General features: G+C 37.6%; 1 protein-coding gene across 4 annotated transcripts in view; it reads left to right on the forward strand.

Moving 5' to 3' along the window:
• The window catches only part of LOC106083827 (aminopeptidase N), a 324,056-nt gene that overhangs the window by 113,409 nt on the left and 192,103 nt on the right, over positions 1-18,544 (forward strand). For 2 of the 4 annotated variants that reach the window (XM_059362205.1, XM_013247081.2), the window contains 2 exons: positions 5,600-5,839; positions 10,970-11,005. In XM_059362205.1, the coding sequence (XP_059218188.1) occupies positions 5,815-5,839; positions 10,970-11,005 (61 nt within the window). In that variant the 5' untranslated portion in view covers positions 5,600-5,814. Of the gene's footprint in view, positions 1-5,599; positions 5,840-10,969; positions 11,006-18,544 lie in introns of those variants that run through there. The other 2 variants (XM_059362206.1, XM_013247082.2) reach the window with 2 other exon arrangements.

Here is an 18,544-nt window from a genome sequence, read left to right on the forward strand (position 1 = left end):
TACCTAACACAGTTATTGGAAGTGATGTCAAAAGACTACTTGCAAAATTTCACTCAAATCGAACAAGAATTGCGCCCTCTAGAGGCTCAAGAAGTCAAGATCCCAGATCGGTTTATATGGCAGCTATATCACGTTATGTACCGATTTGCGCCATACTTCGCACAGTTATTGGAAGTCATAACAAAACACCTCATGCAAAAATTTAGCCAAATTGGATAAGAATTGCGCGCTCTATTGGCTCAAGAAGTCAAGACCCCGTATCGGTTTATATAGCAGCTATATCAGGTTATGGACAGATTTGGACTATTCTTAGCACAGTTGTTGGAAGTCGTAACAAAACACGTCATGCAAAATTTCATTCAAATCGGATAAGAATTGTGCCCTCTAGAGGCTCAAGAAGTCAAGACCCAAGGTTGGCCCATTACCTTAGGCAACAAAGGCGAAACATGTAATGCAGGTACATCGCGTACAAACTAACCAAAAAAATATTAAGAATTCGCGCGAAAAAAGGAACAACAAATCAATAAAAACACATAAAAAATTAAATTTAAGAAAAAACCTGCTCGGTCCCAAGCGAGCCGGATAATCGAGGCCCAACTGTATATATATTTCGAATCGTCGCAAAATTCTAAGGCGTTTTTACGATATCTATGTGTTTGTCAAAATCTATTCAAATATTGGGATATTGAGCTAAAATTTCTCACAGATACGTCTTTTTGCTGCACGCATTTTAGGTTCTCGAACGGGCCAAATCGGACCATATTTGAATATAGCTGCCATATCGACCGATCTGCCGATTTAGAGTATGAAACCCGTAAAAGCAACATTTATTACCCGATTTTGCTAAAATTTGAAACTGTGAGTTTTTTTAAACTTTCCGATATCAGCCCAAATATGTTCCGATCGGACTCTATTTAGATATAGCTGCCATATAGACCGATCTAAAGTCTGAAGCGATTTAAAGTCTGAAGCGGATAAAAGCTTCATTTATTACCCGATTTTGCTGAAATTTGAAACAGGGAGTAGTTTTAAACTTCCCGACAACTGATCCAAATTTGGTTCAGATCAGACTATATTTGTATATAGCTGCCATATAGACCGATCTGCCGATAAAGGGTCTGAAGCCCATAAAAGCTGCATTTATTACCCGATTTTGCTGAAATTTTAAATCAAATCCGATAAGAATTACGCCCTCAGAGGCTCAAGAAGTCTAATCGGGAGATCGGTTTATGTGGCGACCTCCTCTTCCATCCTATGGTGGAGGGTATAAAAAGGAGGTTGGTATCGACGGCAAGGACCTAAAATTTCCATGTATTGCTTTAATTGTCTTTAACGGACTCAGCACATTACTGAATTAAAATACTAAATTACCTAGAGAAGCATAGTTTTTAAGCAGGTAATAAAGTGACAGCTAATAAATTTTGCCCGGATTAGAATTTAACACCAACAACATCTTCCACCATAAAGCGAGTTGAGATATCTAAATCCCAGAATTGTGCTGGAATAAATAAAAATATTTATCAAATGGTGCAAAATAAGATAAGAATACGGTACGCGTAATGCCGTTGCGAATGTGGTGTCATTGCATCGTAAATTTGCCATATTTTTTTCTAGGAAATATTTCAGCAATGACTCTTTAACAAACTTGTTGAATCATTCGATCCAAATGGTAAAGTCTTATTTCGCCTGAAAACTGTTAAAATATTAAAAAAAAAATTAAATTTTAATTCTCCCCGCACAGTGGGAATTTTTTAATCATTACCTTAGGATGGGGAGTACATTAATTTTTATCAAAAATGGATTATAATTCAGGTTTACAAAAAGAAGATTTTCTTGAAATACAAGTAAAAATGCACTAAGTTTGGCCGCTCCGAACTTTGGATACACATCACCAATTTTATCATCCAATTTTATTTTAACTCTACTTTATCTATATTGGTCGATGTGGACATGTTTAGTTCAGTCACCAAGAAGCCTGATGTAAGCTTTTAACGTGGTTTTGTCTTCAGCTGAGGTAGAGAAAAGGTCGTCCAGGGTTTAACCTTAAGGACCCACAAACTTTAAATAATAACATACTAAAATATTCCTTTCGGGATACGCATAGATATCCCGGGAAAGATTTCTTCGGTATTCGGACGGATAAAGATAAGACCAGTTGGGAAGCGAACTGATAGCCTTAGGAAGCGAACGAGTCGCGATGGGAAGCGAACTGATCGCGTTAGGAAGCGAACGAGTCGCGTAAGGAATCGAACGGATCGCGTAGAGAAGCGAACGAGTCGCGTTGAGAAGCGAACGGATTGCGTTACAAAGCGAACGAGTCGCGTAGGGAAGCGAACGAATCGCGTTAGTTGATGAGATCTCAAGGGCTTCGGAGTGAACGACTGGTGGTTTCACGTCTAATGGTTTCGTCTGCTCAAGCGACTCATGCCCTTCCTCAAAAAGGTGTGACATTAAGTTCAGACTGTCAAATGAACCAAGTGAGAAATATATTCCACTTGTCCTGTTAAAAAAGACGTCGAATAACGACATTTAACCGGATCACCAGTGCCAAGATATAAATGCCCATTCCCACATCAGATCGTATACCCTTCTTACTAGTGTGTATGAATATCCACCACCTGCGCGGATAACCACGGCCATCGTATGTTCATATCAATAAACAATTGTACGGATGGTTGTGTGGTCAGCCCGTGAATAATGATGTGTGTAACAATGTGCTGGCATATGAGTATTTACATAAATAACTGCGGACGGACACTGAGGCACAGTGGATAGAGAGATGACAACTGCACAGTGGCCACAGTGGTTGTCGTAATATGCAAAATGTGAAGTCAATAAGCATAATATTCGGGGACGAAAAAAGCCTAAAAAGATGTGTTGTGTACGAGTCGCCAATGAATCGTTACAACCTTTAGATTAAAATTTCGGGGAAAACGGTTGATAAATGAGGTTGTTATGAACCTAAATTGGCAGATCGTCCTAAACTGCAGGTATATCCAAATTAAGTGTGATGTAAACCATAATTGGTTAGGATACCTTTTAGCCTAGCGTACCTCACGGTTACAAATTTCAACCAAACCGGGTACTAAATGCGCGTTTTTACCTTAAATGCATCGGTGGATATGGTAGTCATATCTAAATAAGTTCTGCGGTTGACTATAATCGATTCGGATCCAATCCACTGCTCCAATTTTTTTTTCCCAAAATATGATAAAATATGCGCCTTCTATGAGTTCAAGATCTTAAAGATCATGCATAGATCCATACATAGGTCTATATGGTAGCTGCATATATTCAAATACGATCCGATTTGGCCCGTTCAAATATGCAAAATAAATTTTAATGAAGGGCATAATTTTATTCTACATACCAAGCTTCCCTCAAACCAGCGAAAATTAAAGCTTCTAGGAACCGAACAGAGATGATCGAGGGACTGGTTTACATGGGAGCTATATCAGGTTATAGACCGATTTGATATAGCTCCCATATAGACCGATCCGCGGAATTGGGGTCTTAGGCCCATAAAAGCCACATTTATTATCCGATTTTGCTGAAATTTGGGACAGTGAGCTTTGTTAGGCCCTTCGACATCTTTCTTCAATTTGCCTTAGATCGGTTCAGATTTGGATATAGCTGCCACATAGACCGATCTCTCAATATAAGGTCTTGGGCCCATAAAAGTTGCATTTATTATCCGATTTCGCCGAAATTTGGGACAGTGAGTCAAGTTAGGCCCCTCGACATCTTTCTTTAATATGGCATAGATAGGTCTTGATATGGATATAACTGCCATATAGACCGATCTCTCGATTTAAGGTCTTGGACCCATAAAAGTCGCATTTATTATCCGATTTCGCCGAAATTTGGGACAGTGAGTTGTGTAAGGCACTTCAACATTATAATTCAATTTGGCTCAGACCGATCTCTCGATTTAAGGTTTTGGGCCCATAAAAGGCGCATTTATTGTCCGACTTCGTCGAATTTTGGGATAGTGAGTTACGTTAGGCCCCTCGATATCTTTCTTCAGTATGTCACAGATCGGTCCAGATTTGGATATAGCTGCCATATAGACCGATCACTCGATTTAAGGTTTTGGACCCATAAAATACGCATTTATTGTCCAATGTCGTTGAAATTTGGGGCAGTGAGTTATGTTAGGCCCCTCAACAGCTTTTTGCAGTATGGCCCAGATCGATCCAGATTTGGATATATCTGCCATATAGACCGATCTCTCGATATAAACGTTTGGGCCCATAAAAGCCGCATTTATTGTCCGATTTCGTCGAAATTTGGGACAGTGAGTTGTGTTTGGCCCTTCGACATTCGTCTTTCGACATTCGTCTCAAATCGGTCCCGGTTTGGATATAGCTGCCATATAGACCGATATCTCGCTTTAAAGTCTTGGCCCCATAAAAGGCGCATTTATAATCCAATTTCGCTCAAATTTGACACAGGGGCTTATGTTAGACTTTTCGTCATCCGTATCGTATATTGTTCAGATAGGTCTATATTTCGATATGGCTACCAATAAGACCAATATTTTGTTCTGCAAAATTGAACAATGACTTGTACTTATTATCCATGTAGAATTTGGTCTAAATCGGACCATATTTCAACAAAGCTGCTATGGGGGCATAAATTATGCATTTTTCATCGGAATCTGACGAAAGGTGGTTTATCTATATACCCGAGGTGGTGGGTAGTCAAAGTTTGGCCCGGCCGAATTTAAAGCCTTTTTACTTGTTTCTTATTTCAAATATACCTACTCTTGCTCATATAGGCCTTCCTTGTCTATACCCATAAAACTCTAAAAGACCACAATCATAAAACAATTTTCACCAATGATTTATTATAATTGCTGACATTTAAAACAATAAAAGATTTTATGATAGTACCTAGTAAACATAAGCAGCTACATGACAAGAAAATTAATAGTTTTATTTTTGTCTTTTTTTCCCATTGCAGATTGGTCCATGCTATGAGCTGGCATCATTAACAAAATATGAACTTGCAGCAGCCGGCCAAAACTCACGAGGGGTTAATCACTAGGAAATAATGTTTAGAAAAAAACTAAACTTGAAGTAAACATGTAACAATGTTTTTAGTTTTATGAACAAGCAACAAAACCGACATTTTATTTTGTTCCGGCCAACAACTATTAAAACTTTTTGTTTAATCAGTAACGAAAAAAAAGAAACTATTAACAAAATAAAAAATATAGTGTTTTGGGTGTAGTGTTATGAGGCCATAAAAGTAAACAAAGGGAACAATTTCCACCCAAAAATTCACTCTTCCTGCCAACATTCCAATTAAAGGGAGAACAAGTCACTCCCAGCAGCCCAAGGGTCCATGTCACCATAAAATATTCTAAAATCAATTCCAAACCTATAAAAACAGAAATGGCAGCCATAAAATACAAGTGCTAAAATAAATTTGTATCAAATAGTTTCGGTTAAGGGTGTTTCGAAAGAAGAAAATATAATTTGAAGTGCTTCAGTTATGAAATGGAAATTTTTGAAATTGTGAAATTCAATAGTGCATAGAAATTCAAGTGTTTTTTAGTTAAAAAAAAATTTTAAAAAAATTCTTTTATTTTCAGTGCTTAATTAAAACCTCTAAACGTGTTTTTAAATAATTTTTTCTGTTTGTTAAAAAAATATTTTTTCCTAAATAAAATCAGTGTCAAAGTTTTCTTAAATAGTACAGAAAATCCAAACAAATCCATCATCTTTTTTGTGTTTTAAATTTTCGTTGGGAAAACTCTTCTGAAAGGCGGTAAAAATTAAAGGCAACAAGTTGTACACATTTGGCACCATGGAGGGAGGTTACGTGAATGAAGGTAAGTGAAGAGAATTTCACCCCCAAAAAAAATATTCTTTAAATACCCACATTTATTCAATAAATCCCAAATAAACACCTTTGCATTGTTTACAAATCCAAAAGCTTCTCATAATTCCCCATCAATGTTTAGTTTTAGAACACACAAAAATATAGGAATGCCTTTAAACTATTGGAAAATCAAAACTACGTATCTGTATGAAATTTCTTAAAAGCCTTGCTACCTGCCCACATTTTTCCGGTCACTGAGGTGGCCCGATTATCAGCATCAACATCACCATCACCATTGCCACCAACACCATGCTACACAGCCAATAGAGCCACCTTATGCATGTTACGCCTCCAAACATAGTTGGCTTTATTCCATTTGTTTACATTTTTAAAAATTTTTTTTTTCGATTTTTGTTGTCTTCTAAAAAAAATTCAGTTTTTGTCTTTGACTCTTGGCCCCATAGTTGTTGAAGTGTCTTAAAAGAAAATGCAGTCTTTTGTGTTTCTGTGCGAGCAGTAGTTTCTGAATATCATAAAACAGATGTCAATCTCAGGCACCTTATTCAAATACGCACAAGTAACCCACCCAACCCCTTTGGATCAACCAATACCACCCCCCTCTCTTCCTTCTAATATCATGCCAAAGACACTTTGTACCATATTTTGGTAGGGAAAGGAGATCAGTGTGAAAATGATTTCAAAGTCAAACATTTTGTGAGCAGACACTAGTTTTGTGCGTATAATAACTCGACGTCATGTACAACACAAATATTCAACAAAACAGACATCCAAACAGCTTTTGAACTAAGAAAAAAAAAATGTATTTTGAAATTATGATCCCCCTCTGCTATTTTCAAGTATTTCATCAAGCATTCCGTAAAATGCAACTGAAATACCAGAAGATGCATAAAATAGAAACAGTTGTGTTCAATAAAGTAGCATTAGTTCATATGATGTTATTTAGAAGTTTGGATAGCCTCCATTGCAGGAGGAGGAGGAATATCTTCATTCCGTTTATAACACATCGCAATATTTTACTACTGGTTTAAAAGGTACTTTGGTGTTGAATTTTGAGAGCATCGGTTTAAAAATTAACTAATTTTTGCAATACTTGACAAAATCGGACCAAAATATATATGGGATTTAGATCTAAATGTGAACCGATTTCGATCAAAATTGGTAAAGGTCTTAAAAGAGAAATGGGCAAATGTTAAGCAACATAGGCTTTTAAAGTGAAAATTGAGTGATCCACCCGGAGTCCCCGAAACGCAGAGGTTATCATATCCGCCTATGACTCCGAACTCCTGGGTTCAGTCCTGGCATAAACATGGGAAAAAATTTTTGACGACATTTGTGAGGTACTTTGCCATGTAAAAACTTCTATGACGCCGAATGCCTGAATTCAACTCCCGGCTTGAACTTAAAAATTTTCTGCGATGATTATCCCTTTACTAATGCTGAGAATATTTGTGTGGTATGCTGCCCTGTTAAAACTTCTCTACCAAGTGGTGTCGCTTGCGGCACGCCGTTCGGACTCGGCATAAAAAAGGAGGCCCCTTATCATTGAGCCTGACTGCGCTCATTGATAAGAGAAAAGTATTCACTGTTTCATAGTGAAATGTTCATGGGAAATTTAGTAGTAGTAGTAGTAGTAGTAGGTTAGGTTAGGTTGAAAAGAGGGTGCGGATATTAATCTGTCCCATACCACTATGGGCATACACCTAAGCCAGCAATCGGCTTGTTGTGCACTCTAAAAGCTAAAAAGTAAAACGTGCTAAGTTCGGCCGGGCCGAATCTTGGGAACCCACCACCATGGATTCTGCTAAAATATGGGAGCTATATGTAGTTATAGACCGAATTGGACCGTACTTGGCGCAGTTGTTGAGAGTCATAACCGAACACTGCAAAATTTCAGCCAAATCGGATGAAAATGGAGGCTTCCAGGTGCTCAAGAAATAAATCGGGAGATCGGTTTATATGGTAGCTATATCAGGTTATGGAGCGATTTGGGCTGTACTTGGCACAGTTTTTGGAAGTCGTAATTGTGGCTTCCAGGGGCTTTAGAAGTCAAATCGGGAGATCAGTTTATATGACAGCTATATCATGTTCTTGACCGATTTGAATCGTACTTGGCACAGTTATTGGAAGTCATAACAGAACACTATGTGTAAAATTTTATCCAAATCGGAAAAAAATTGTGACTTCCAAGGGCTCAAGAAGTCAAATTGGGAGATCGATTTTTAAGGGAGCTATATCATGTTATAGACCGATTTGAATCGTACTTGTCAAAGTTATTGGAAGTCATAACAGAACACTATGTGCAAAATTTCAGCCAAATCGGACAAAAATTGTGGCTTCCATGGGCTCAAGTATTGAAATTGGGAGATCGCTTTATATGGGAGCTATATCAGATTAAAGACCTATTTGAACCATACTTGCTACAGTTATTGGAATTCATAAAGCAACACTATGTGCAAAATTTCAGCCAAATCGGACAAAAATTGCGGCTTGCATGGGCTCAAGTATTGAAATCGGGAGATCGGTTTATATGGGAGCTATAGCTACCATAAAGACCGATCTCCCGATGAAGGATCTGAAGCCCATAAAAGCTTTATGCTTTAACCGGTTTCGCTGAAATTGGCAACAATGGGTTATTTTAAGGCTCCCAACATCTGATTTAAATATGGATTAGAACGGTTCATATTTAGATAAAGCTACCATATAGACCGATCTCCCGATTAAGGGTCTGAAGCCCATAAAAGCTTCATGATTTAACCGATTTCACTGAAATTTGCAACAGTGGGTTATTTTAAGGCTCCCAACATTTGATCTAAATATGGATTAGATCGGTTTATATTTTGATATAGCTTCCATATAGACCGATCTCCCGATAAAGGGTCTGAAGCCCATTAAAGCTTTATTTATAACCCGACTTCGCTGAAATTTAAAACAGTGGGTTATTTTAAGCATCCCGACATCTGATCTAAATATGGTTTTGATTGGACTATATTTAGATATAGCTGCCATATAGACCGATCTCCCGATAAAGGGTCTGAAGCCCATAAACGCTTTATTTATTACCCGATTTCACTCAAATCTGAAACAGTGAGTTTTTCTGAGCCTTACAATATCCGACCTTAATATGGTTCAGATCGGCTTTTAATTGGATATATCTGCCAAAAAGACCAATATTTTGTTCTACAAAATTGAATTGTGAAATATATATATATTAGATCACTCAATGTCCGTGCCGAATTTGGGTGCTTAAGTTTTTTCACCGGGTTGTGACGAAATAGAGTTTACACATATACCCGAGGTGGTGGGTATCCAAAGTTCGGCCCAACCGAACTTAATGCCTTTTTACTTGTTTAAATATGAAATTGTTGGCTTTTTTTTGTTGTACACAAAAAAAAAAAATAAAAATTCATGTATTTTATGAATATTGTTCCTAAAGTGTTGGCAATGTTCGTATTTCTGTATTTTGTGTGAGAGAGAGATAGAAAGAGATTTTGTGAGAGAAAGAGAGATAGAGTTAGAAAATGGATATACGAACGCGTACATGGTATACATGTACTTCCAGAATGGTATGATCTGATTCGGGCATTTAGGGAAGTCAATTTTGGTAAACATAAAAAATCAACATTAATTCTGGAATTTTTTTCTTTATTAAACGAACAAAACACCTATATGAATGCATATATTTAGAAAACAAATGTTTTAAATTTTTTTAGTATTCCATCAGAGTTTGAACAGTTAGTGCATAAGAAAAGCAATAGTTTGGTGTTCCTTTTTTTGTTTTGCCATTGTCCGTTACTTACCGAATGTTGTGCTTGTTCATGATAAATGAGTCTTGTGCATCTTTTCATTTCAGTATTCAGTAAAAGAGTAACATTGATCTGCGAAAGAAAAAATTCAACTTAGTTTGTTTGCCAGTTATCAGTTATACACACAAACTAACAAAATAAACAAAAAATCACCCAAATTCAAGAGGTCTTCCTCTGCAGGCAAGGTGCAAAACCTGATTTTGCTTGCTGTGAGAACACATGAGAGTTTGTCCCACAAGAGTGCAAAAAGGAGCACAAAAATTGAAAAAGTAGGAAAAAATTAGAAAATGGTCTTGGATTTTAGAAATTCTTACATACTTTCCAAAAAAAAAATACTGACTTGCGCTTCAATGGAAGAACTTGTTTTTGTATTTTAAGACCGATTCATGCATATTATGTAAAAAATAAATTATAAATGGAATTATGAAAATATTCCTAAAATATTTTTTTCTATTTATATGATGCGTTTCGCATGTGATTCACGACCAGCCATTAGAAAATGGTTTATTTCATTTTTTAAATAATTTTTAATAGTTTTTATTTGAATTCTATCTAAATGTCTACAGTATAAAGATTGCATTCACCAGAACACTGCTACTTCATATGTCATTCCTATTTTCTGCGCTGCATTGACTTTGAATTTTCACAAAAAAGACTCTTTATCATGCACTTTCGAAAAGAATTTCACAATAAACTATACAAATGTCGAAGACAAAACAGACCAAAAAACTAAAATTTTCATTTAAGATGAATTTAAAATGCATTCAAAGCGCATTTGTGTGATCTCTCTTGAAAAAATAAAAAAACAAAATTTTTTTTAGGCGTCATTTTTCTTATTCTGCCAAACAAACATTTTTAGTTGGTTTTCTAAAGTGCAAGCACCGAGTCAGAGGCATTACAACACCTAAACAATATGCATTAGAAACGATGCATTTCGTAATAAATATTAATAACTATTTGTTTACAACATTGGTTTTATTTTTAGTTGGTTACCTATTTCAGCTATCTTTTGTCATAGACAAATTAGCTCTGCCAGCGGTTAGTCACTTTTATGTGAATGATTAGTCACATTTTGGATTGAATAGTTTTCTTAGGCGCTATAAATTTAAAACTTTTTTTTAGAAAAAAATTTAAGGCAATTTTTAATACTCTTAATTTTTTTAATTCTTCGAATATTTTGCAACTTGCATGAATTGGAATTTTGAAATTCTATAGTTTTTAATCGATTTCTTCTCTACATCATTAAATACTTTATGTAACAATGATATTAACAATTTCCCGAAATATTTTCTATTATTGCTGCTTGATTTGCAAAGAGGATTCAGATGCCATTATAGGAGTGGAAAGTCCAGGTAAATTTTTCAAGAGAATTTTAGTATATTTTAAATAAGGTAAAAATTAAGAAAATATTATCAAATAAACAGACTTTATTACAATAAAATAAATAAAATAAAAAAATTAATAAATAATTAATAAAAAAAAAATTATATTTTTTTGTTACTTTTTTTCGGTTTTACCATTTGCCTTAGCATTCCTTTACAAATTCAAGCCGCCTTACTTATTTATATTTCATCTTCTTCAAGAACCCATTTGATTAATGCTTATACATGTAGGCATGTTTGTTTTTTTTTTGGGTGCCTATGTTAGCATCTCGGGTTATTTATTCTGTCGGCCTTTTTTTTTTTGTGAAATGAAATGAGTCTGTCCTTCCTGTTGAAGATAAACAATCGTTGCGAAAAGTGAAGTTTGCGGGTTTGAATGCAATTCGTGACCATGATGATATCACTCGTCTTCACTTAGCCTTGAATTCGCCTAAAGTTCATACTAAAAAGACAAATATTTTTTTTTTGTTGCTTGCATGGGAGGATCAAAATATCATTCTTGGAAACTAATATTAAGAAAATAAACCAATGTCGTTATCGGTTATGTGTTGGTGATCGAATATGTGGGAATGAAAATTTCATACAGGAGATACGGCGTTTTGTGTCGGCAAATCGCTTCAAAAGGTCTACGTGGTGGTGAGTTTTTTAATGAACAACAAGTAAAAGCGTGCTAAGTTCGTCCGGGTCGAATCTTATATACCCTTCACCATGGATCGCATTTGTCGAGTTCTTTTCCGGGTATCTCTTTTTAGGCAAACATATGATGAAAGAAATGAATTGCCATAGTAGAATTCGTTGTGTAAAATTTCAGCCAATTCGAATACAAATTGCTCCCTTTAGCTGCTCAAGAAGTAAAATAGGGAGATCGTTTTATAAGGGAGCTGTATTAGGCTTTAGACCGATTCTGACCATATTTGACACTCATGCAAAAATTTCAGCCAAATCAGATAATAATTGTGCCCTCTAGTGCCTAAAGAAGTCAAGACCCCATATCGGTTTATATGGCAGCTATATCAGGTTATGGAAAGATTTGAACCAATCTTATAACAATTGTTGGAAGTCATAACAAAACAACTCATACAAAATTTCAGCTAAATCGGATATGAATTGCGCCCTCTAGAGGCTCCAGAAGTCAAGATTCAAGATCGGTTTATATGGCAGCTATATCAGGTTATAGAAAGATTGGAACCATACTTAGCATAGTTGTTGGAAGTTATAACAAAACACATCATGCAAAATATCAGCCAATTCTGATAAAAATTGCGCCCTGTAGTGGCTCTAGAAGTCAATATCCAAGATCGGTTTATATGGCAGCTATATCAAAACATGAACCGATATGGCCCATTTACAATCCCAACCGACCTACACCTTTAAAAAGTATGTGTGCAAAATTTCAAGCCGCTAGCTTTACTCTTTCGAAAGTTATCGTGCTTTCGACAGAGGTCCGGACGGACGGCCAAGACCCAGGAACTCTGCGACTAAGATGGGTTGCGTCCACAGGGATCTAGGTCTGAGTCGAGTGGGTCTGGTTGGGCAGTTAAACAGGTGACGTGTATCGTGCGATGCCTGGTTATAATCGGGACATACATCTTGCTAGTCGTCATCAATTCTTGCTCTGTAGGAGTTGAGGCGGCTGCATCTGCCGAAACGTAATTGAGCTAGAACTACTCTGGTTTGCCAGAAGAGGTCATTTTCTTCAGGTGCAATTGGAGACGTTCGTTCTCCAAGGAATACATTCACCCCGTAGCCATTTACCGCATCTGCTACCGGTTCTGCATGTATGTTGTCTAGACCCGCTTGATATGCCGCTAGATCTAGAGGTTCTGTCTTGTAGCGTTGAACCTCACGCTCTAAATCATGTAGATCTACCTTAAGGCTTCTGGGCGGTGGCCATCTATCCACAAGATGATGATTTGGATGGTCTCTCCGATGTTTCGACTTCTCATCACTAAACTCCACAAATGAATAGCGACCACACAGATAATTCGCGACCCAGTTTTTCAAGCCTGGCTGGAGGCTATGTTGGCTATGTCCTCAAATAGTTTGGGATGGCTGACCGTATCGAATGCCTTCGATAGGTCCAGTGCCACGAGGACCGTCCTATCACATGGCCTAGGCTGATTGAAGCCACGGCAAATGTGTGCGGTGATGGCATGCAAAGCAGTCGTTGTGCTATGCAGTCTTCGAAATCCATGTTGATGCTCGGCGACTGGAAATTCTCCTTCGTGGCACGGGAGGAGTAATGCCTCAAGCATCTTTGCTATTGGTGAGAGAAATGAGATCGGTCTATACGAATCCCCAAAACTCGGGTTCTTTCCAGGCTTCAATGGCGGGATCACTCTGCCCATTTTCCAGACATCGGGAACTAAAAAAGTGTTCAAAGACAGGTTGAGGACAGTAATAAGGTACACAACTCGAGGTAAATCCAAATTCTTCAACATCAATGTAGAGATTTCGTCGGGGCCCAAAGACTTGGATGATTGGGCGCCACGGATGGCATTCGTAAGGACACGGATGACATTCGTAACATAGTGCCATTGCGCCCAGGTCGCCTTAAATTTGACACGTTCCCTCTGTTTACAACAAGCCTCTTGTTACTCTTGATTTGCTTTGAGTTGGGGCGGATTAATATCCGCATCCTCTTTTTACCCTAATCTAACCTAATCTCCTCTTGAGGTAGTCGTTGGCATGCCTTATTCTATAACTCGAGAGTTGAAATCGCCAGCCACTATGAAATGCCCGTCTAATTTTCGCATTGTGTCTTCGATCTTTTCAAGTTTCTCTTCGAAGGCGTCTATACTTTCACTAGCGGTGATAAAGCAGCTAAACAACATGAAATTATATAGCTGCACCCAAGTGTATGCGTTCCCATTTTCACCGCTTATAGGTGAGATATCATTGCGGTCTAGAATTCAGGTAGCAGCTGGCTTCGTCAGATGCCCCGTTGTTCTCTATATTGTTTACTTATAACTAAGATATCGGCATGTTGTACTGCGACTACTTGCGATAGGAGACCATGTGCGATCTTACTCATGTGCATGTTGGCCTGTAGTATTCTTAGCATACCTGTTGTGTGCCTGCATTACATCTTCCTAAGCCGCTCCAAAATTCCTGAAGCAACGTTTCCTCTCATATCGATATTTCAGTCGACAATTTGTGATTCCAATCAGGAGCCTGCTTGTCTTCAGCAGCTCATTGGGGAGATGAAGGCCCATCTCTGTTCTCAGGTCCATTTAGCTGCACAGTCATAACTTTAGCTGATGTCCATATATCCTGGATCACTGCATCAGTGATTTCTTTGGCGATGGAGAGGGAATCCAGGTCGCGGATCTCTATCATCACCTTTGGTGAGTCCCTCAAGGGGACTCGTAGAACACCTCTGCCCATCACGAGGAGAATTGTACCCGTTTTTGTCTTCTCGACAAAGCGGATGGCGAATTCAGCTTCCTCCGGTTTTGCATTTCGTCGAACGCCCCTAAGCACGTCTGAATAGGTGCGCCCTTATTTGGGCTTCATTATTACGGCCTCAGGTCGTTGGCTAGGTTTTCGTGGTTTCCGAGCACGAGGTTTTCGTCGCGGGGTTCCTTTTCTACGCCTTAGCCTCTTTGTCGGGCTTTTTCCTTTCAGCCGTTTTCGCTGGTGGTCTTATTTCTACAGCTTTGTCCTTCTTTTTCTTGTTTTCGCTTAGACTTGGTGCGCTCCTCTTATTCGGTACCGTCTGAGGCATCGGTATTTTTTTTTCGATTTCGAAAATATCATCTCATAATGTCTCCGAATTTTCTTAAATTATATGAAGCATTATTATACCGTCCACCATTGGATGGGGGCACACTAATTTCGTCATTCTCTTGGTAACACCTCGAAATATGCGTCTGAGACCCCATAAAGTATATATATTCTTGATCGTCATTTTAAGTCCATCTAGCCATGTCCGTCCGTCCGTCTGTCTGTCGAAAGCACGCTAACTTTCGAAGGATATACCTTTTACTAGTGTAGGTCGTTTGGGATTGTAAATGAGGCAAGTCAATCCATATTTTGATATAGCTGCCATATAAACCGACCTGGGGCCTTGACTTCTTCAGCCTCTTGAGGGCGTAATTCTCGTGCGATATGACTGAAATTTTGCACTTGGTGTGTTGGTATCACTTCCAACAACTGCGATAAGTATGGTTCAAATCGGTCCATTTTTGATTTAGCAGTCATATAAACCGATCTTGGGTCTTGACTTCTTGACCCTTTAGAGGGCGCAATTCTCATCCGATATGAATATAATTTTGCACATGGTGTTTTGGTGTCACTTCCAACAACTGCGCTAAGCATGGTTCAAATCGGTCCATATTTTAATATGGCTGCCATATTAACCGATCTGGGATCTTGACTTCTGGAGCCTCTAGAGGGCGCACTTCTTATCCGTTTTGACTGAAATTTTGCACGTGGTGTTTTGGTATAGCTTTCAATAACTATGATAAGTATAGCGCAAATCGGTACATAATCTGATATAGCTGCCATATAAACCGATCTTGGATCTTGACTTCTTAAGCCAATAGAGCGCGCAATTCTCATCCGATTTGACTGAAGTTTTGCACGTTGTGTTTTGTTATAACTTCCAACAACTGTGCGCAATATGGCGCTAATCAGTCTATAACCTAATGTAGCTGCCATATGATCCGATCTGGGATCTTGACTTCTTTAGCCTCTAGAGGGCGCAATGCTCATCCGATTTGGCTGAAATTTTGTTCAACGGCTTCTCTCATGACTTTCATTATACGTGTCTAATATGTTCTGAATCGATCAATAGCTTGATACAGCTCCCATATAAACCTATCTCCCGATTTTTCTTCTTGAGCCCCTACAAGGTGCAATTCTTATCCGAATGAACTGAAATGTTACACAATGACTTCTTCAATGTTCAACATTCATTTATAGTCCGACTCGAACTATAACTTGTTCTGAATTTTTTGTGGGTCCAGAAACTATTAAATAAAACCAATAACATTTCTATATTAATGATATTAAAACAAAATATAAAAAAATAAATTATAGACATAAAAAATAATAGACAACAAAATTATATGAAGACCTTATAACAAAAAGGCCACACACACACTGTATACCCTTCAGCTGCATAAAACCGTATAAAAAACTTTTAAATTCCCATAAAAGATCTATAATTTCCTTTTGAAATACCAAACATGCAACGTAAAATATTTGAAACCCTTTGCATAGGGCGTTGTATAATTAACGCGATCCCTTTGATGAGGTCATAAATTAAAAGTTCCCCTTATGATTTAATTAATAAATAGCCCACAAGAAAAGAAATGGAACACTAAACTCTTATCATTCCACACTATAACTGTCATCAAAATGACCGTGGTTATAAAAAAAGCAAATCCGTTGCAGTTGTTACTTGATTGACATTTTTAGAGTGCAACAGTTTGCTTTTTATTCCATTGTTTTTTTTTTACAAGTTTTTATTATTTATCTAACACGCCCACCTGATCATAAAATTGTCTTTTAAACTCCCATATTTGTGTTACAGTTTTATTTCCTATGTCAAGTTGACATTAGATTTTCCATGATGGTGGTCCGCCATAAGCACCTTCAACACTTTGTCGACTTAGCGTTGCCGTTGACATTTCCTCTGTTTACAGTTGTAAATGGGTTCGGCACGTGATCGGCCTGAACAGCGCCATGTGTTCCTTTGTAAGATGATACCCAGTCTCTCTGATGTTTGTCGCGATCGTTTTTTATGGCTTGTTTTTAATTGGCTAATTAATGGTTTCACATTAAATTCAATGTAAAATGGTATGGACAGAAACAAAACTACAGAGGGAAATGTTTTTTGATGCATTACATAAAAAACAAAACCATAAAAATATAATTACTGGGTCTCAGCTATAATTTTCTGTGATAATTATTTGTGGCATCAAATGAAAATGAAATATTTTTAGTGGATGCAACCCGTAGGATTACAATACCTTAAATTTTCAAAAGAGGCGTTTCATAATTAACAATTTTTGTTAGAGTTTTTTAATAGATATCTTTGAATGGGGTAACAGGTTAGGGGATTAAAAATGTTTAACGTTTTGAAATGGAAATTCAATTCCAACATTTTTTAACTCGTTGTTTTAATGTTAAACCGTATACCATTTACAAATGCGTTTTGTAGAAAATTTACTAAAATTAAAGAAACCAAGTAAAAAGGCGTTATGTTCAGCCGGGCTAAAATTTGGATACCCACCACCTCGGGTATATATGTAAACCACCTTTCCTCATAATCCAGTGAAAAATTCATAACTTATGCTCCTATAGCAGCTATATTAAAATATGGTCCGATTTTGAACAAATTCGACACGGACATTGAGTCGTCTAATAAGTACAAGTCATTGTTCAATTTTGTATGACAAAATATTGGTCTTTTTGGTAGCCATATGCAAATATAGACCGATCTGAACCATGTATGACACGGATGTCAAAGAGCCCAACATAAGACACTGTTTCAAATTTCAGCGAAATCGGATTATAAATGTGCTTTTTATGGCGCCAAGACTTTTAATCGTGATATCGGTCTATATGACAGCTATACCCAAATCTGAACCGATTTGGGCCAAATTGAAGAGGGCTGTCGAAGAGCCTAACACAACTCCCTGTCGCAAATGTCGGCGAAATCGGACAATTAATGCGTTTTTTATGGGTTCAAAACCTTAAATCGGCAGATCGGTATATATGGGGGCTATATCGAAATCTGAACCGATCTCGGCCAAATTGAAGAGGGCTGTCGAAAGGCCTAACTCAACTCCCTGTCCCAAATTTCGACGAAATCGGACAACAAATGCGACTTTTATGGGTCCAAAACTTTAAATCGAGAGATCGGTCTATATGGGGGCTATATCCAAATTTGAACCGTCGAAATCGGACAATAAATGCACCTTTTATGGGTCCAAAACCTTAAATCGAGAGATCGGTCTATATGGGGCTATATCCAAATTTGAACCGATCTGAGCCTTATAAAAGAAAGCTGTCTAAAGGCATAGCACAACTCCCTGTCCAAATTTCGGGAAAATCGGACAATAAATGCGCCTTTCATTGATCCGAAACCCTAAATCCAGAGATCGGTCTATATGGCAGATATATCTAAATCTGGACCGAACTCTGCCAAATTGAAGAAAGATGTCGAAGGGCCTAACACAACTCCCTATCCCAAATTTCGGCGAAATCGGACAATAAATGCGCCTTTTATGGGTCCAAAACCTTAAATCGAGAGATCGGTCTATTGGGGGCTATATCCAAATTTGAACCGATCTGGGCCAAATTGAATAGGGCTGTCGAAAGGCCTAACGCAACTGTCTCAAAGTTCAGTAAAATCGGACAATAAATGCGCCCTTAATGGGTCCAAAACTTTAAATCGAAAGATCGGTCTATATGGGGCTATATCCAAATTTGAACCGATCTGGGCCAAAATGCAGAAAGATGTCGAGTGGATTAACTTAACCCACTGTCTAAAATTTC

The sequence above is a fragment of the Stomoxys calcitrans genome, chromosome 2 (genome assembly GCF_963082655.1).
Source record: "Stomoxys calcitrans chromosome 2, idStoCalc2.1, whole genome shotgun sequence".
In the NCBI taxonomy this organism is placed as follows: Eukaryota; Metazoa; Arthropoda; class Insecta; order Diptera; family Muscidae; genus Stomoxys; species Stomoxys calcitrans.